The 21206-nt window shown below is 41.0% G+C and overlaps 1 protein-coding gene and 1 long non-coding RNA gene across 2 annotated transcripts in view; both read right to left on the bottom strand.

Annotated features, from left to right (window-relative positions):
* The window catches only part of adam19a (ADAM metallopeptidase domain 19a), a 195635-nt gene extending 192761 nt beyond the window's left edge, over window positions 1–2874 (bottom strand). The window contains exon 1 of the mRNA XM_020100203.2: window positions 2610–2874. Coding sequence (XP_019955762.1) covers window positions 2610–2739 — 130 coding nt within the window. The 5' untranslated portion in view covers window positions 2740–2874. The remainder of the gene's footprint in view (window positions 1–2609) is intronic.
* Window positions 2875–10695: 7821 nt separating this feature from the next.
* LOC138406429 (uncharacterized) lies at window positions 10696–20121 on the bottom strand. Its single transcript, XR_011239888.1, has 3 exons — window positions 20038–20121; window positions 10922–11013; window positions 10696–10835 (listed from the first exon to the last, which is right to left on the bottom strand). It is a non-coding gene; the product is annotated as an uncharacterized lncRNA (long non-coding RNA).
* Between the last annotated feature and the right edge of the window lie 1085 nt (window positions 20122–21206).

Raw genomic sequence — 21206 nt, 5'->3', positions numbered from 1 at the left:
CAGGGATTTATGTCCTACTTGTCTCTATTGGTGACCATGTTTCACCCCCTTACATTTTTGTGTGCCCCATGACTCCATTTTGGGACTAATTCTTGTTTTCTAATATATCAATTGGTGAAATATTTGGTAAGCATGAAAAAAAATGTATGCTGATGACACTCAAATATATGTCCCGGTTAAGGCTTAAAACAACACTAGCTTATCAACACTAGCTAAGTGACATTAAAGACAGAATGTCTGCTAAATTCAGTTAAAATCCAGATAACGGGCAGATCCTTAGCATTGACCCTGATAAATTTAAAAGCCTCTCAGGTCTTCTCTAAGAAACATCTGTCATATTTGACTCAAACCTTCATTTTCAGATGACGAAGCATGCTAAAAGACCTCATGTCGGAACTTAAGACTACATTTTCTTCATGTTTAGATTTCTGTTATGGTCTCTTAACTATTCATAGACTTCAAATAGTACAAACTACAGCAGTCAGACTCTTGACAAAACCCAAGAGATCATATTACTCCCCTATTAACGTCTCAACATAGGCTACTAGTTTAACACAGAATCCATTTAAAGATTCTATTTATGACTTTTAAAGCACTTCATGGCCTTTTCCCAGACGCTGAATTACTTTCCCCTTATCAACCTGCACGTACTCTGAGGTCCTCAGACAGGATCTCACTGGTACTACCCACATCAGGATGTAAGAATGAAGGGTTACAGAGCTTTTGCTGTCGGGGCACCACATCTTCAGCACTAACTATCTGTTTAACTCAGACTTGCAAGATTAGTAGTCTCTAAAATAGCTTCTGAAAACAGACTTCTTTCAAAAGGCTTTGGAATAAGCTCCTTTAAATACTTCATAATTTTTTTATTATTTTGGTTCTGTAAGAGGTTTTTCTTAACTTTGCTCCCTTGAGGGATTTGTTTGAATGTGTTAGTTTACTGTTTCATTCCCTTTAAGCATGTAATCTCTTGTTTTTTTTATATGTTCTATACAATGCAGTATTTGGAGGCCGGTATACACTTACCCAGTTGTTCTTAAGGAAATTACTGAATGTCTACCAGCTCTACAGAATTAATTTAACCTCTGACCTTCCAGTTAAGTGAGACAAGAAAGAGTACACTGTCAAACACAGGAACTGCTCTCATCACAAAGGCTGACTACTGTGTTAGTCATTTTTTTAAATATGTCAAACATAGGGATCGAACCATTGATGAGCAGTGGTAAGAGCATTCCTAGTCTGCGACTGACTGTTGACTCAAAAATTAACTGAAGGCACATATGTTCCTCTAACTGAACACTTGACCTTGTAATTGGTTTGTAAGCAAGCCTCGCAAACACACACACAGACACACACACACACACACACACACACACACACACACACACACACAGAGAGAGACGGTTAACTACATTAAGTTGAAGCATGTTTTTTTTTTGAATGGGGGTTATTGTTTGAGTCTCATTTTGCCGTGGGGAGGCTCAGTCAGTCCCACATGACTGGACAGACTGATGCATCATTATACAAGCCACTATCTCACAGCTCTGCCTTCCCCTGGCTGCCTGACAGAGGGAAGGTGCTGAATACATTCAATGAAAGGTTTTTAAGCTTGTTTCAAATACAGACTTCCTGCCAGGACCTCTAAGCTAAGACGGTCCCTTAAAAGTGAACAGATAAATCTAATAAGGAATTTGTGGAGGGTTCAAATAATGAAAAGTCTTTTAAAACACACCCTCTGTGGTATAACTGGCTGAAATGTGTGCTTCTCTACTGTACCAGTACTATACTCTGAACTCTGCCTTTTATGGACAAGGCAAAAAGAGAACTGGACTCTTTCTTTCTTTTAGTTTCCTGGGGGGGGGGGGGATTATTTTTAACATGAATACTACATGTATCTAGTCATCATGCCTAAATACATGATAAACTTACGATATTTCGTTATACTGGACTGAAGAAAGAAAGAAATCGAGTATAAACGTAGTGTTGTTAACAGAAAGCCTTTGATGAGGGACACGCTCGCCCGAAAGCAGTTTGAAGAATATCACAATTCAACGCAGCTCTTCACACAGCTCAATAAAAACACGCAGGAAATATACATAACTCTTAGTTCTTTGAAAAGCTAACATCCTCTTTGACTTTCGGCGAGAAAAGCACCACTCAATGAAGTCAACTTTTAGCAGCGTTTCACCTTATTTCCCCCCCCCCCCCTCGCACATACCAAGCTCCTTTCAATGTAAGGCAGCAGATGTTGAAGGATGAAAAGTACAGATGTGTCACAGTGAAAAGAATAGTTAGGGTTTAAAGCTTTGGGGGACAACAAACAAGGGCAGTTCGAGAAAGACATCGCAGGTCATGTTTGATTTGAGAAGCAACGCGGCATTGAATTGCCGTTTTTCTACATAGGGTTTTGGTTCGTCCTCATGTAAAGACTGAGCAGCGGGAGAAAAGTTTGAGTGGCAGCACAACGGAGCCCTTCCTCGCTCCGGCCGAACACAAACACGCTCAATGGCACAGTTTGAACTCGCTCCTGTGTTGAGCTTTTCGGGGTCTCAGTAGCAACTGGTAGATGTTCGGGAAGAAGTTGGACATGCTCGCCGCTGTCTCTTTACCTTCGGCCCCGGTGTGTCCGCCGGCTCTTCCCGGAGCTCCGCTCAGCAGCAGGACGGCAAGAAAGACCAGCAGACGTGCCCATGTCGCCGGTGACGTGTGGCCATTTTTCTGCCTGTGTTTACTGTACATCCCTGTGACCCTCGGTGCCGCCGACTCGTCCTCCCTTTCCTCGCCGTTCTTCTGCTCTGCCTCCCTCGCTCGCTCCTCCGGCCGTCGAGCCAGCCGAGACTCGCGCGCTCCGCTTCCCCCCCTGCACCGTCACAATAAAAGTCTGACGCGCGCGACCACAGACTAACACTGGGGGTTATTATATGGATTGTGTAAGGCAGGGACGTGCACAGACATTTTGAGGGCCCGTTGCTGTAACCTAGAAAAAAAAGTCTACCCCCTAAACAATTATCATTACTACTCACTTCCACTTCTGTCTCGTATTAGTTCAAACTTATTTTATTCTCATTTCTGTCAGGCACTGGTTCTGCATTACTCTGTATATACTACATTTATATGTTTAGTCTTAAAGGCATAGTTCACCCAAAAAACAAGATTCGCCTATTAGAGTTTCTCCACTGTGTTGATGGAGTGGGGGAAGTGTGTGAATGCACGAAACACTTTTGGAGTTTCAGGGCTGAACGGTGTTGAAGCCAAATCCAATACAACTGGTGACCACTTCTTTCAAACAGAAAATGCCTCCATACTGCTCCTGTGGTGTCATCCAAGTGTCTGTAAGCCCTGACATTCAAATTGGACACGAAACGGTGTCATTTACACCATGTTTTGGGTGAAATGTTCTGCGGACTCAAACTCTTCATCCTCCCCTCCATCGGCATTGTGTAGTTTTTTTTTTATGATGAACTATCCCTTTACTGCGGTACTGTTTTATTCTCTGCACTCCGTTATATGTTGTGATACTGTAATCTTGGAGCAAACTTGCACAAGAATTCTCTTCATGAACTTATCTGGTCTTATCTTATCGTAAGAAACACATTTGTGCAAATAAGCTATATTTCCTGTCAGCTACTTGAAACAGTCACAGGATTTTGCTTCATGAGCTTAACAATCATCTATCCAATTGCAAACCCCAATATTCAAACTTCGAAAATAAACTCTTTAAAACGTTTCAGACTGCAAGTCCAGAATTAAAAATCAGTTTGCACAGTGTCACATTATAAAGGGGCATAGGGCTTGGCTTTGCATCATTATGTTTTCATATTTCACATTGTGATTTGATTTGCTCAACCTTTTGGAACTATTAGGCTACTCATATTTATGCAGCAGGTATAATAATAAAACACTTTTTTCTCCAGGGAGGCAGCTCAGTCAAAGAGGGTATTATATCAACTTTAGCCCTATTTTGTTCGTCCATCATCTTCATTTAGAGTTTTCATTCAAAACTATAATGAGTTATTTTGTGTGGTTTTTGTAGAGGATTTCACATTGAGGTCAGTTTTAAGTGGCTGACGCAATTCTGTGGTCGACTCCACCCACAGTTTGCCTTCCTTATACCAATTTGTAACATTTAGAAACATGGGTCGGACCAAATCTTTCTCAAAATGAAAACATTGTCGGTGTGTTATCCATCTCATAATTTAATTTGCATTAGGGTCAATGGAATTGTCAGCATCAGCAGTTCTTTATTTATTTTTATGTATTTAAAGCTCAGATATCACAGCTTCTTAGTTTGAAGTGTCCAAATATTTCAGGAAATCAGAAAAAACAGGAACAGATTTTCGGTTTAGGGAGAACAAACTGTGGGCTAGCGTTTCATGATTAAAACAGGCTGGTTTTATTCAGTCAACATTTTATGTGCTCTTGCGCCCCATGTCTCTTCAGCATGTTGTAACCTCAGTGCAATGCGGCAGAGGGTGAACACTTGTTTCCTGACCTCTTTATCAGAGAGTTTATCAGCCTGCTGACATGCAGCTGCAAACATGCTGCAGCTCCTCAGCCAAATAAACCACTGGGTGATTAAATACCATGCGATGCAACGTCAAAAAAGATGCATCGTGCACTTACACTTGTTGCTTTATTTAATGTGCACATATTTCACTCTCAAACTGTTCTCCAAATTGGGCTTTTATTTTGAAATCACAGTGAACTGCTATCCGGGCGTGTTATGATTGTCATTAACTTGACGGCGATCGGCGCTGGATAAGAAGCGGCCTGGATTTGGCTCTTGTTGCTGAAAACTGAAATGTGAGGATGCTCAAAGACTTTTCTGACAGCTGTGGATGTGTCAGCTGTGGAACTTAATTTCCAAGTGTTGGTTAAATTATTAGCATTGATCAGAAATAATCAATTAAACAAATACATGATGAATCAAGGGGGAAAAAACATATAAAACAGTCATTTGTAAGGGGAAAGAGTAGGCTGGATGGGAATTGATCTATTTTTAAACTACATAAGAATTCATCAGGGCAATATTGCGGGAAATTATTATATTATTTATAAATTGAATCTAAAGTAATATGTCAACATTTGGTTAAATAATATTAGCAGTATATTAAAGTGTATGTCATTTTAATCCATCTCTGTGTAAAGTATGGAGTTGTATAGGCTGCAGTTTAGTGTAGTTGCTGTAAGAATAATGATGCCTCTCTAATTCCCACTCCTCACCCTGAACGTCTTTTCCCGCTCTACTAAAAGCTGCTCTAAGACACACTGAGCTCTGGAGAACCTCCGGACATTCTCCAGAGGGGCTGTATGTGTGAACGCAACTGTCCCAGAGAACACCTCCAAGCTTTCTCCAGCGTTTCTCCGGACCTCCATGGTATAAAGTCCGCAGGAAGGCTGGAGGAGCTGATGTGAGGACACATTGGGAGATCCACCGCAGGATTCACCGCAAGCAAGCAAGCATGTTGATGTCAACACGCAATAAAACTGAAAAGGTGTCCATGTGCTGTAAAAAAAAAAAAAAAAAATTTAAAAGTGATCTCTGCAGCAGAATGTATTTGTTAAATCCTGCCTCTGCCTGCTGCACCACCCCTCACCTGAACGCTCCTGAGATTTCCGTGTCTCTGTGTGTTGTGAATGTGTAAAAGGTCAACTCCAGAGAAAGTCCGGACCAGGTTAATGTCTGAAAACAGCTTCATTGTGGCAAGCAGGTACTATGTGAGAAGTGTGGAACTGAGACATCGTCAGAGGAGTCAGGCCAAGAAAGTTCAAGAGTAAAGCTGAGGCCATTCAAAACCAGCGTTTATCCGTGATATCCATGGAAACTTTTCAAATATCAACAGTTATATTTTGGTCTGTGACATCACTCACAGGAAGCAGAGGATCGTGGGTCATTTAGTTTCAGCGAGTGGGACCTATCAGAGCCCCATTCAGGTTATTGTTAGAATTTGTTTTCTCCTCATGAACCAAAGGTTACAGTTGCAAACCTAATCTCTCTCCTCACAAACACAATACAAACCAAGCTTCAGCAGCTTTATCTAAACCTGAGTGACTGTACAGAGACCAAAACCAACATCTGCTCTCAGAGATGGTATCTGGCAGCCCAAATTATAACAGTGGCACTTGGCAGAGGGGAAGTCACTGGAGGTATATGTATAAACTCAGAATATAAAGTATCCTCAGCCTTAACATTATCTTCTGAAAACTGCCACATGAAGCTCATCATATTTCACCGAATACACAGAAGCAGCCGCAGCTCTGTTTTTATTGCTGAATGGCCTGTCATCAAAACTCTATTGGAGATCGTGCTGTCTGGGAGAAAAAGAGGAAAAAAAAGGAAAAGGGGTGGGGGTGTCGTACAATGTAAGTGCAGGGTGGCAGGATGTCAGAAACACAGCGCTGCCCCGCTCTGTTGTAATCTGTATGAATTATTTCTCATCAATTTGCATAAAGTTAGGAAAATGAGACAGAATGAATAATGCATCGCAGGGTACCACTTGCATTTCCATTTTCACTCCGGTCGCCATTTACTCACACACAAAGATCCCATTGAATATTTAGATTACCGGATGGGGGGAACTTTATCGAACGAGTAACAGCTCTGCAAAATGTAAAGAAATGTATTATGTTCTTAATTAGTTCCTTATAGTGTCTGAAACATGCATTTTCATTTTTGTGCAAACAAAACCTGTGTGCTTATATGCATACATTGTAATAACCAGAAAACTACCCATCTTCCTGCTACAGCAGCCTGGTGATATCATGTTCACTCTCACAAGATAATATCTTGTGTGAACAAAACAACTTGTGTGGACAACGTCATGGGTGAACAGGATGTGCACACAAGATATAAAGTTGTGTCGACAAGGTTATATTTCACACCAGAAAACGTTTGAGGTGTAGAACTAATTCTATGTTTGCTACATCTGATTTAAGTTTTACTCAGCCTCAAAAATTGGAACAAATGTCAACAACTCGCATTTAAAATAATAAGTGAAACCCTTTGTCTATTTCAGTTTAAATGAATGACAAGTTAAATACAATAAAATACTTAGATCTGATGGTAGTTCTTCAGATCAATGTTTAAAATGTGACTCCATCATACTTTTGTTATCGTAAAATAATAATAGAGACCTGGAACAATATTAAAGTATGAACTCCAAGAACCTGTTATTATAAAGGTGCATTTTCACGAATGATTTGCTATTTTCAAAATGTTGAGGGAATAAACTATTAGAACCTTTAGAACAGAAACCATGGTTTCTTCATGAATTGTCATTATATGTATATTGTGTGAGTATGTGTGTAAGAAGATAGTCATAAAAGGGAAACATTGCACACTGGCTGTGTGTGTGTAGGTGCAATAAGCTGGTGTATGTTTATGGAGGTGATAATAATCATATGACTCTGAGGCAGCCCATACCTGTGGATGAACTGCCCTAATAAGGACAATTATTACATTTTTGAAGAATCCTATTTCTTGTGGTAATAATATTTGAACTTTAAGGGATTTGTGGATGAAATACAGTCAAACGGGTTGACTATAGAGTTTGATTTCTTGGAATCAGATGATAAAAGCTTTGTAAAAATGTGGGTTTCATTCAGCGACATTCTGTTTTCATATGTTTTTTTTTTTTATCAGCTTATATGAGCTGGGACCTCATGACCAAAACAAGACTTGGAAAAACGGATTCATCCTTTTATATCCAGTAGAATTGACTTCTGCAATGGACTGTTAACAGGACTTCCTAAAAAGACAAACAGGCACTTACAACTCATTCAAAATTCAGCTGCCAGAGTTTTAACCAAATCTTAAATGACAGCCAACATCACCCGTGGTTTTACGTTCCTGCAATGGCTGCCAGAAAGCCACAGAAGTTTTACAGCTCAAGTTTAAACTTATAGATGAGGCTGAAACAGACCCCCTCCCGATGTAAAGATAAAGTATTTAAATATAAAGGGGACATTCTAGGGTAAAGAAATACAGTTATACAATTTAGATGAAAACACAGTGCTAGGATTCATTTATATTCAATTTCTCTCTTTCACCTTAATCTTACACACTGAACCTTTAACTGAGTTATGTTACATTTTGTATTTTTATTTATTATTCTACACTCTTCTATTATTTTTTCCTTCTCAGCGCATTTTTGAATTTTCACACAGATCTATCCTTTTTCTTTATTTGACTTCTTTTAATCTTTTCATGTCTTCTACTTTTTTAAATCCTTTATTTTACTTTTTAATTGTTTAATTGTTTTAAACTGTGCTTTCAGATTTGTTTTCTTTCATTTTTGTCTCCACGTTATTTTCCAACGTCCCTGCAAAGTACCTTGACTCTACCTCTGTGTATGAAAGGAGCTTTTTCAATAAAATTGTCTTGCTCTGCCTTTCACACTATACACTATAGTTAAGTGAATACCACTACCACTGAGTTAGAGCATCTATTCAACAGTAATTCAAACATCAAGATTATTTATGCCTCTAGCATACTTAATAAAAACATTTGGTGAAATTCAAATTTGATCCTCCTTCCTCTTTGTGGTATATTCTCCCATCTACACTCTTCATATCTGAGCTCTTTGCAAACTCGATCTCAACAGCTTCCCTTCTCACATGAGCTGATTGTCTGAGCTGCCCTCTGTTCTGCCACATGTCACTCAGGACAAAATGTCATCCACAGCTCGGTCCACAGTTCCGAAAAGCTGTCCGCGTCCTCCAGAGGACTCAGATCATGTCTTCACGAGATGGTTAGTCCATAATGTTTTGGTTGGCTCATCAGGAAGCCCGGAGTCATTGTCTATCCTTTCCCCTGCCATGGTGTCATGCTCACTCTCTTTGACATTGGAATTATGGGCGAGGATTTAGACTTAGCTGGAAGGAGGTGGTGCTGGATAAGACGGATTTATTTTACCTCATCTGGAAAATTTCTCCTGTGCTGTTAGACCACTTCAGTGACTCTTTATCCTGCCAGTGGGAGAGTTGACGTTAGGCTCGGTCACTGAGCCGTGGCACTAATGGCCTGTTTTTTTGTTGTTGCTCAACTCTGTTCGGGAGGGTTACTGCCACTGCCATTTGTTACAATGAAAGGTCAAAAGCTTTAAGACCCAGACACTTCTAAATCCATCGTCGCATTCACACTGCTCAGGGAGAGAAAAGCACTGTGGCAACCAAAGACATCAGAGGGGGGAGAAGATAAGATTTACTTGGCCTTTAGGGGACACAAGCCCTATATGTATAGATGCAAGCGGTGCTGCAGACCCTCCCCTGTTGCACCCGCAACAAAGCACCATCTCAGCGTGTGCTTCAGCTGTCAACGACACCAAACACACTAAAACATGCCATTTTATGGTTTTGTGCTGCCTGTAAACTCTTTCTCCTGGGTCTTGCTTGAATTCCAGCAAACTGACATCTTCACCCTTCTGCACCCCTTCATGTTTAAGGTACACACATCAAATGTGCAGTGTAGAGGAAGAATATCTATTAGAAACAATCGCTCCTAAGGTCATCTTTAAAATATTGACCATTAGGAATTGTATTGGATAACCTCTGGTGGCCATAGTAATAATGACAGGAAGTCAGGTGATGTTGAATGAAGAGTACAGATTGTATATAAACAATATCGATGGAAGTATTAAGTATAATATCACAAAAACCTGAAAACAAACTGATGCACCTCGAGAACAGTGACAAATATGAAACTCACCGCTGCTGTGAAGAAGAACTAAAGTCCAAAATAATGTTTCAGAGATCTTTTATTTGTTAGCCACTAGCCCAGCCAGTTTTTATTGTGGGCCATTATATCTGCTTGTTGAATTTAAAAAAGAGGATATTATACTGTTCTTATTATCAACATGTTGGTTCGTGGCTCTGCTTTGGACCAGTGGCATTGACATTGGCATATTCAAGTCCTGGAAATGTCACACTGTCACACAACCTTGTCTCAAACTACAGTCTAGTCAGACACGTTATACAGCAAAGCCGCTGCACTGGAAAAATATCAAACTGCGTTCCAATGACTATCTCATGGACATGGATCATTTGGACAACCTTTAAGTATCTCCCCCATGATATTTGTGAATGCTGCTTGCCAACCTCCTCTTGTCCGTCCCCATGGAGAATGAGGCAGTGTGTGAAATCATACAAAAAGGCCAACTGAGGCAGAGCAGAACCAGTCTGATATGACATGGAGCCAATTTTATGAAACCTCCACAAAAAAAAACAATGTGGACGTACAGTCCAGTACAGTATCCCTATTACGAGGGTAAAGTGAGGGGGCGGTAGATCGGAGGGTAGAGCTGGTTATCCACTAACCAGACGGCCAGTGGTTTGATCCCAATCTCCCCCATTCTACATGACAAAGTGTCAAAATTTTCCCTGGTGGCTGTGTTAGCAGTGTACATCTGTATAGAGAGAAAGTGCTGCACATAGAAGTGTCAAATAGAGGAATACTTTTGACCACAATTGAACCAGGAGCCCCATGACCTGGTAATAATCTCTTAAAATAATACGTCTAAGAGAAGATTCGCTGCAGAAAGAACAGGAACTTGTTCCAAATGCACGACTCAGACAACAACAACTAATGGAAACATCTTCATGAATTGACTTCTTAAGCACAGGTTAGCGATGGTGGAATCAGGCCGTCTCTGATGTGCCTGCTAAACTTGGCGTGTATTGCCGCGTGGTCTGAATGAGCGAGGCAGCGTTGTAGTGGTGGAAGCCAGGAGAGCTTCCACTGACGACCAGGTGGGAGACAGACAGACAGACAGGATTCCAGCAGGACAGATGGGCAGGCAGGACACAGAGTGGACAGACAGGCGAATTATACAGCGTCTCTAAGACAGACAAAGACACAGATTGTGATTGCAGGTAAAGGGAAGAGCAAATAAATGAATAAGAGCCAACTACTGAGTGACACTACCACGTAGTCTGACTTTATAATCTGGCGATGAGAGTGAAGGAATGACCAGGATTCTGTGATTAGTGAAAATCCGCTGCAGGTGCCACAGGAACCTGCAGAGAAGTCATTAACATGCTCAGACCTGCCAAGCCAATCACACACACACACTCAGACATGCCACACCAATCAGAAGTCATTCATCCTCATTCACACACACACACACACACACACTGGCTGTCCTCTACACACCATTGGAACAGGTGACTCATGGCAAAATACCAACAGTTCCATACTTGGCCAACAGGCGTCCCTATTAAATCATCCAAGAGGGACGCCTTGATGGAAAATGAACAGCTTTAAGATTAGCCTACAAGAGAGCAAACCAATTACGACAACCAATTTGTTGGGAGTATACCATGAAATCCCTCTCAGAGCCATACTGACCACATTGCTGGAAAATCAACCTCAGGACGTTATAGCAATAAATATAGAATAACAGTATTAAACCATCATGAGAGAGCTGACCTGGAAAGCCACCGTCGATACAGCCCCAAACTGCTACAGTGCAGACAAAGACGCAACAGAAAAGTTCTTTCTCTTTCTCAAAGCTCCTTCACCTTGTCAATCAGCATCCATGATAGAGGCTCCTCACACCGTGATTTCTTGGACAGCAGGACTATATCTAACCCTTCTTCAACTGCACACACAAATCCTTGGATTCCTGAGTCACCTTTGATAACCAAGACCTCAGTACCCCTGCTCTATTAAACAAAACTCTTGAAACATGCCAGAATGAGCCCACGTCAGGAGATAACATTAGAGAACCTGAAGGACAAAATGCTCTCAACCCAGTCACCTAGATCATCAGCTCTGCAGGAGAATCTTGGAAGAAAAACATGAAAGTAAGATTAACCACCCTGGCATTAACATGGCAAGAGATCCAAATTAAAAGTGTGGAGCTAAATAACAATAGTGGAAATACTCTGCAAAGACCTCTCAGGAGGAAGGAACTTCAGAACATTGCTCCCTCATTAGGTGGAAATACAGATGATGCCCTGACTAACATCCTTGAACAGAGGAAAGACGAAGTAAAAAAGATGCCAGCCTCAGTCCCACAGTCTAGAATGGCATTTAGCAGAGCTCCGCCAAAGCCCAACAGTCCCTTAAAATTCAATTAAGCAGCACCAGTCGCAGATATCAGTTCCCCAAATGTCTCTGAACGTTTTTCGTGAAGCTCCAGTCCCTGGAAAAATGGGGAAAAAATGTTGACGTGAAGAAAAAAAACCTATACCCTCCCCTCCCAAAAAAATTGAGCCATCCAAGTAAATTCTCCTTAAATTCCAAATTCTCTGAGTACAATCATGAAAAGTTTGCACGCAGCAGAGGTGCCACTGAAAACCAAGTTAGACAAAAATCGGCTCAGCAGCCCATAAGTGGATGCTGAAAGGAGATCCCTCGCACAACAAAAAGAGATAGAGCAAAACACCTGGGAAGCATTTAGACAAAACCAAACTCCTGAAAAACCTCTCCTGTTTCAGACACCGATTCAAATCTGACACTAAATACAAATCTGACAAACTGACTGTAGCCTGGTGGATGTAAAGCTTAAATATACCCTCTGGAACAATTAGGTATAATAGAGAAATGGCTATTACACATACCCCTATCATGGGAGTGTTAAAACCAGATCATTTGGTCGCCCATAAGTAGACAGGCCTCAATGAGTGATCAGCTTCAAACTCAAGGTCAACAGTGAGGAATCTGTAAGAAAAACCAAAAAGGAAACCACGACAGAACATATTTGCTGTAACACGCTTGTTTTATAGAAAATAATCTTTAGGAGACAGAGTTGTAGTTAGACATATAAGCAAAGAGGATGAGGTAACACTTGATTAACTAGTTAGCTTAGCTCACTGACCTCAAGGAAAGTTTATCTAAATTTAACATTACACATTATTTCTGTGCAAAACAATGACTTTTTTTAAATCAAATCTGTACTGAACAATAACTCCAAAGAGGAAACTGTACTATGAGCTGCTGTAATGAAGAGCTGGGGTGTATTGCTTTGAATCCATAATACAGCAACCTGCGTTTTGTTCTATGCACCTTTGTTCTATCTAACCTTTCTGCTTGTGAACCACAGCAACCTTTCTCTCTGTACAACAAAAGGCCTCCTTCTTTCAATGAAACTGTGTTTCATGGTTAGTAATAACTGAATGATTAAGTCTGTAAGAGGAGTCTTCCTTTTTTGAAAAACAAATATGTGACTTTGTATCTCGTCCATGTTTAAATACAACCTTCAAACTTTTACGGCAAAAGATTAATTCATTCAATAGTCATTTAAAAAAAATCACTGCAGAACAACCTTGCTATGATTTTGCTAAGTACATGCAAAACTGTAGGAGTTGGGGTTGTTTTTTATTCCCATGACTCTCCTGCACAACTAAAACCAGGTGAATTCTGTAGCACGAGGAGGACAGACTGCCTCCTTCATCACACGTCTTCAGTAATAACATGGAAAGCAGAGCAAATCTCCTCATGCACCACTAATCTCCCTGTGAAAGATCAATCATATCTGCGGCCCTAATATTACTGGAATCCTTTTCTGTCTCCACAAAAAGCAGAGAAATAATAAACAGACCACCGCACTTTGAACAAATGAGGACTTCGTGGCCAGTGAAACAAAGAGGCACTAAATAATTAGAGCCTCTGTTCAAGTGTACTTTTGTAAAGCATTGATCAAGATTCAGCACAACTGAGCTACAAGGTTAATCTTATGATTTTTGTTTTGTTGTCCTTCGTTCATGGAAATGAAACTGTGAAGCTGAACAACCCTTCCATCGCCGGTTTCAACCACGTACGGCAAAATCAAGCTGCTGAGCCTGCCCCCTGGTGTCCTGCAGCCCCTGCATGAATTTAAAGTATTCTGACCGTGTGTTCAGGGCAGGATAAATATCTGTCTGCCTCCGAAAATGTGAAATGTTTGCTCCAAAGAAATATGAACAAGCAGATAGGTCAGGTTTCATCAGATAGGTTTCAAACAAAACCCAAATTAGATGAAGAAAAGTTATCAGGAAGAGACAACTTCAACTGAACTTTCCGAGAGACATTTGCTGTCCTGTATCTGTCCAGTAAATCCAGAAGTCTCCGAGAGCCGTTCATCATACTTGACGTGTGTGTTGTTAGATATTGATAGTTCACATCTCATCTAGTCACAGCTATTCTGATGGAGGAGTGGGTGAAGTGTTTGAGTGCACAAAACACTTTTGGAGTTTCAGGGGTAAACACTTAGATGAAGAAGTAGTCACAATTGACTTAAATCGTATTAGATTTGGCTGCAACACTGTTTACCCCTGACACTCCAAACGGATTCTGTGCTCTTAAAAACTTCATCCATCTGCATAGTGGTGACTAGATAATGACTGAATTTTCATTTTCTTTGTGAACTATCCCTTTAAGAGCCCAAGGAAGTGCAGTGCTGGTGTGATTTGGATACCTTCAATATTAATTAAACGTATAGACAGTCGACCAGTGCTCTGTTAGAGCAGCGGCCGGGATTCATCAACGTCAGTGATGTTGTTGAGCATGACAAAACTGATAATTGATTTTCCAGTTCGGGGTTTCTGCGCACTGAGTGGAGCTTCTTTGAAAGAGCAGGTGAACAGCAGTGGCTTCAGGCTCCTGTGGATATAATCCAGCAGCAGGTCTTTGCTTGCTGCGGCTCAATTACTGCAGGTCGCTTTTTCAGTTTCACCGAGAAAGCTGCAACCAGCCAAACAAAGAGCCCATTCCAAATAGGAAGGTTTAGAACGGGCACTGCACCAGTCAGCCTACATTTTAGGTGACATGGTTGAATGAGGGGCAGGTTCTGACATTTCAGATTTTGAATCTCCAAATAAAAAGGTTGACATAATAAACTACAGCTTCTTATGTGATCGCGTGACCAACGGTAGGTTAGTTTTTCCTTCTACCGACTAAGTTGCAGGGATGTCAACACATCTTCATAACAACTAGTTTGTCAGAGCTGAAACCTGATGATGAACAACTGTTCAAGGAATCTCTGTCCTCTCTCATCCCCCCCTCCCCCCATCTCTCTCTCTATATCATTGAATATCATCCTATCACTTGGGGGAGTATGTTATCACAACTGATAGAACAATAAGCCATTATAACTTAAAGATCATTGTGGGTGTTAGGTTTTGGTGAACAAATGATCTGTAAATAGCTGTTCAAACTCTCCGTGTCCCCTGATTCTTCTTCTCATGAATGTTGTGTATCACACAACAAGGATGCCATGGACCTGGACTCTAATTTATTCGTGCGAAACCGTCACCGTGTGATACTCGACATGGGAAAACATTGCTAGTGAGAGATGCAGGATCGGAAATGAAACTGATGGGATCTTAATGAGACAGGCCCGACAAAAATTATAGGACTGGGGCAGAACAGGAAGAAATCTCAGCAGTGTTTCACACGTTTCCCCTAATTGCTGTTAAGATAATGAGTTACATGACTTTCTGATTTATCACTATGGTAACACAATTCCTGAAATGTGCAAAATGTCTGAGAGTGACCTGAATCGCCTGAATTTCCTCCACTCCAGATAAAAAGATTAATAATATCGCTGGGTAACCTGTGGTGATAATGGAATCATAACATCCCTGGTTTGATTTCAGCTTGACTCCCTCCTCTACTGTTAACTTATTCAACAAAGGAAAAGTTTTCACCCCAGGCCATGTGTCTGTTTTCACCAGGATCATGCAAAAACTACAAAAGCTATTCCCACAAAGTTTGGTGGAAGGTGGGGACATAGGCTGAGAAATAAACCGAGGCATTTTCATCAATTTCCCAGGGAATAATTCATGAATCATGATGAAAAACATCAGCATATGAGTAGATTGCATCCTCTGGGTCAACAGTCTCCTTAAATTCAATCAAACCTTATAGCTAAAACAATCAAAGCAATTCAGATTATGAGATAATAATCCCCATGGCAGAAGAGAATGATAGGTTGATAAAAAAGACAAACCAAATTAAAGTCTACACTCATGTGAAACCACATTTAAATCAGTTTGATGGCTGAAAACCTTGAAAAACAGAAATACATTTAGTGGCAGCTGTTCTGCCGACAGCGAGAGAAGAGGACAATCAAAGTTTTTCTTCCGGCAGGCAGAGAAAAGAGAATAATCTCATCAAGGTTTGGTTTGCAGGATGGAATTACTCCTATACTTATGATCAGTTTCCTGCCCTGGTTTTAGAAATCTGAATTTACAAATGAACCAAAGTAACTTGCAAATCAGCGAGACTTATGGGTCTTGTGGTGGGCGGCTCTATCCTTGGGACGTTGTGTGAACACAGAGACAAGATTAAAAGAAAACTATTTTAAAATCTGAAAGCCCATTTTAAAGCAATTTCCAAGCGAAATAAAAGATTCAAAATACTGGTGCAAAAGACTAAAGAGGTAAAAGAAATGAAAATGATACAAATTAAATAGAACTGTGTAGAATAACTTGAATAAAATACAATAATATAATAACCTTATAAAACAGCTTAGTTAAAGGCACTTAAGTTCAACTTAAAATGGATGGAGCATGGTTAATCATGCAATTGCTTCTAGTGCTGTGCTGTGTAGTGCAGACCATTTACCATTCTTTAGCTGACTGCTTCCCCCTGTGCTCAGTCTTCATGCTAATCCAGGCTCACTATGTCCTGACTCCAGCTCTGTGCTTAAAGGGAAAGTTCCCCCCCCCAAAATGAAAATTCCCTCATTATCTACTCACCACTATGCTGATCACTGCAGCAGCAACTCACTGATCTGATCTCACGGGAATTCACGAGTATCGCCAGAAATCACAATAGCTGCGGTTACTGCGGCGGTAACTAGGAGGAGGGTGACAGCAGACATTTAGGCTGGTGTAAAAGAAGTGAAAATAATGGCTTGAATTAATGTAGCGCCTTTCACAGGACCCGAGGATGCTTTATATTTGTTTGTGAGGGCAAGACAGAAGAGAAAAGAAAAAAGTAATGATGCAAAACAGGATTCACCAGCAGGGTGGAGCATTAACTGAGGCCAAAGCGTTGGTCACCATTTACTTCAATTGTTTTGGATCTGACAGCGACGCTGTTTACCCCTTAAACTCTAAAGTGTTTTGTGGACTCTTCTCATCCCTCTATCAGCCTAGTGGTGAGTAGATGATGATTGAATTTTTGGGTGAACTATCCCTTTAACAGATGTAATATTCATATTAATCTTCTTATCTCACTCCCAGAAAAGACAGCAAAAAGTTAAACTTCCTGAGAATTGTTCCTTTAATGAGCAGTAGCAGTCCAATATACCAGCGAACATATTGTCAGTGAATCCTACTATAGGACAACGAGGTTGCTTCTGATTGTTCTCAGCCACTGTTGCCAGCAGAAAGAAAAACATCCCAACACTGGGAGTTGACTCCACCTCGTCACAGGGTTGACAGTTCAAAATCACAAACAAAAAGCTGTTATCCGAACGTAGCCTGGATAAAAAGCTCCCTCTCCACAAAATAACTTATTTATTCATGCCATATGGTTTCACCGCGTTATGTGTGTTTGCTTCGTTGCCTCAGAAGAGGAATCAAAAGTGCGAGTGACATCCTGTGCGTGAAAGATAGAGTCAAACGTTTCCTTCCTCTCCTGCTTAGTGTTATTAGCAGGCCTGTCTGGGGAGTGCGACACGCTTCTCACAACACAGGCCCAGTTTTATCAATCAGGGCTTAGCTGGCTCCCGAATGACAGAAACTCTGCCTAAAGTTTACCCCCTCCTCTGCTAAACCACGAGAACAAAGCTCCCCCCTGCTCACTCTTTTCAGAGCACGAAAAACGCAGAGTTTCTCTGAGGTATCCTGGCGAGAGAGATGTTTATTTGGATTATCACATCTCAAGAGGAAGCAGGCCTCCCTCAACCAATTTACAATGTGCCCTATAGGCCAGAAATCTTTTTTGCAGAGTGGATAAGTTAATTAAGAACAGCGAAGGAACGATAACCGCCTTGTTTTCTTCTCCCGCTGTACAATAATTGCATTTCATGCTCAATATTTTATGGGAGGGGGGGTCATTGTGTATCCAAGAAGATAAAAACATGTCAAAATTGTATGAGGCCTGAGTGGAACCAAGCCAACTGACTAACCATAACTCAAACATTTCTCTGAAGCAGATGAACAAAATGTAATTGTTAATTTTATTAGAAGTAAATGGCACTGGAGAATCAAATGGAAAATCTAGGCTGTAAGTATTAAAGTTATATTAGCTTATACACATGTTGTCTTCTTGAGTTTACTTAATATAAACACAGCAAGAGGGCATGGAATCTTCAGGCTAGCAGTTACAAGAGACTCCACGTGACACCATAATATGTCTGTGCAGAATTTACATAACAGAAATCCAAATTTCCTGTTTTTCTAAGCGAAGGCAGAGGTAATATGAGGATTCAGTGTCCTGGTAGAGGTGGAATGACCATCCAACCTCAACAACAAAAGAAGGTCATTAGTGTTTTCATTCTAAAGAGCATTTTCTGATCTCATCTTATCGGTTTGCCTTTCAAACATGCTGCTGCGGTTTTTTAAGGACAATCACTTTTCAACAATCACACTCACTGGGTGAATGTCATAAAGTTACACAAATCATCAGATACACAATGTCCGCCCACACCCCTGTGCCATCAGTTAATTTGAGGTGGATATTTCCCATCGTTATACTTATATGCTTAAAATCCAAATCTTTAACAATCAGATAAGAATATTCATGAAAGGGAAAGACTGCACGCTTTATTGGTTAAGTCCTGAAATTGAAATGGTCACATTTAAATTACAACCGAAATATTAGTAATCAGCAAGTACAAAAATGTCATCTGTGTGAGCGTGTGTACCTGTTTTTATGATATTATATAATATATTAAGATGAAAATCATCATACAGTGAGCCCTGAGCTTTAGACATTAGTATGGAGAAGATGGAGGACAGCAGCTCTCCAGTCTCACTATCTGCTTCAGAAAGAAAAAGAAACACACACACACACTGGCTCTCTCCTCAATTACCTCATTCAGTGAATCCAATCTGACTGAAATTGGCATGAAAAGCTCGCTACATATCTTCTCTCATGTAAATGTTAATGCTGGAGGAGTAAAGAGGAGGCACTCAGGCTTGCTGAGGGTGAAGTGATCTGGCCAAACCAATTGATCTGAGCAGAGGGGGGGGGGGGGTAGGGAGGGTCGACAGCGGCTCAGCTGGTAATGCTCTCCCGTCCAGAAAGATTCACAGTAACCGAGGCCGCGGTGGAAACATCACCGTCACTCACACGCCAGTGCACTGATCCATATAAGCTGCTACAACCTGTTACGTGTTATCCGCCCAGAGCAGGGTGATGAGACCGACCTGCTCATAACACAACTGCAGATTCAAAAAATACGAATACTACTAATGTAAAGATACGCCAAAAACATTTTTATGGACCATGGATCAAGCTGACTGTACAGTGCTTCTGGCAGTCACTGAGAATGATCCCCAACTCTGCTCTTCCCCACCACTCTATGAAGCTTCTTTCAGCTCTTTGTTTTCAATATCAGGGTGTGAGGGCAATTGCTCTAAAGACACACACCAGGTTACTTCACTGTCTCTTCCTGTAAAAAGATCTTCTTTGGTATAATTAGCTTAAAGTCTGTGTCTGGGGTAGATACACACACACTAGAGCGTACATACCCTAACCCGCGGACTGTTTTTAAAAAGCTCTGCACATAAAGAATAAAAAGTGACAGTAATGTTTGAGGAGGACTCACTAATGACAAGGGATAATTCTGAAGCAGCACTAACACAGGCCAACAACACAGGTAAGTTTACAATGGGCACTGCAGTGAGTGACGTTTAGTCCAGCTCAGATTGCGTCAGGTTCACTTGAGACTCCTCATGTAGTGTATATATGATGGATGGATTGGATTGGGCCACTACTGTCAGGCAGGGGGAATGCGGTGCGGGGAGAGGGTGGGACCAAAACGCAGAACCAACAATGTTTGTAACAAAAAGTGAACGTAACAAAAAGAAATCCTCAATAAAACAAAAGTTGCTCTCAGGCAAAACAGGGGAGTAGCACAGGGAAATACATGAAACACTTACTGGGAACTTGGCGAGAGGTGACGAGACACACGAACGGCATTCAAAGACGACGAACCAACAAATACATGGGGGAGCACAAAGAAGTAAATGCACACTGAACTGATGACTAACTGGAGACAGGTGGCACAGGACGAACAGGGAAGCCTGACGAGGGCAGGAGGTCCGGTGGGGAAAACACACCAGGAGCAGGGACTACAAAATAAAACGGGAAACAGAGGAGCACTGAGATGAACATGGGGTGAAGCACAGGGTGGAACATAGAGGAACGCACAAGTGAGGGACACAGATGGAGCAAACTTAAAACATGAATTCAAAACGTAACAAAAACACAGTTTAAACCTTGAACTGAAAACTCTCTTTATAAAAGAGGACAAAAATACAATAACCATGACAACCGCGGCTCTTTCAAGCAGTTACTATAACTTCAGGGGGGACTCGTTCACCAAATGGATAGAGGACACAAATGAAGAAGATTGTCCAATCTCCTGTTGTGTGTATTCACGTCTCCAGTACAGCATCGTGGATGTAGCGAGGCTCCCTCGAGGCCTGGAGGTAAACCTGGCTCCTGTTGGTTTAGAGTCAGAAAAAAGACGAATGCAAACAAACAGACATGATTGTGCACAACTATGAATCTCTGTTTGTTTCTTCAAACACACCCTGTCATCTAAAGTGGTGGAGTTCGGGCAGGTACCTTCTGCTTCTGCTGTTCCCCCAATTAGCATATTATTCAGGTAAAAGTACAAATAAATAGACAAAAAAAGTAACATATTCCACCTGATTAAAAGTACTTGCTTTTAAATATATTTGAAGGATTAAAAGTAAAATTACTTGCCAAGTATTCCCCCAATGCAACAGTCTACATCATTAACTACTACTGTATTTTCTGTTTCACACAAGAATAATACAGATATGTCATATACTGCTGCAGATGATATACTGAAAACATCACATGTATTGTGTGTCTTGTTATTTGTGTACCAAGATCCAAGCTGACTTAAACAGCTGTTTCTTTCCTCTCAGTTTCACACTACAGTAATTCAGGCTTTCATTCTGTTTTGTTTTTTTTCTGTTTTGCCCTAAACAAAGAAAGCGTGAGAGCCAGCAGGAGGACGGTTGGCCGTACATCAAGAGGCCGCCCAATGCCAGGGAGGAGCAGAGCCCGAATGTTG

Source organism: Paralichthys olivaceus, chromosome 22 (assembly GCF_024713975.1).
Source record: "Paralichthys olivaceus isolate ysfri-2021 chromosome 22, ASM2471397v2, whole genome shotgun sequence".
In the NCBI taxonomy this organism is placed as follows: Eukaryota; Metazoa; Chordata; class Actinopteri; order Pleuronectiformes; family Paralichthyidae; genus Paralichthys; species Paralichthys olivaceus.
The sequence above is the reverse complement of the archived record's forward strand: the minus strand, read 5'-3'. Positions and strand labels throughout refer to the sequence as shown.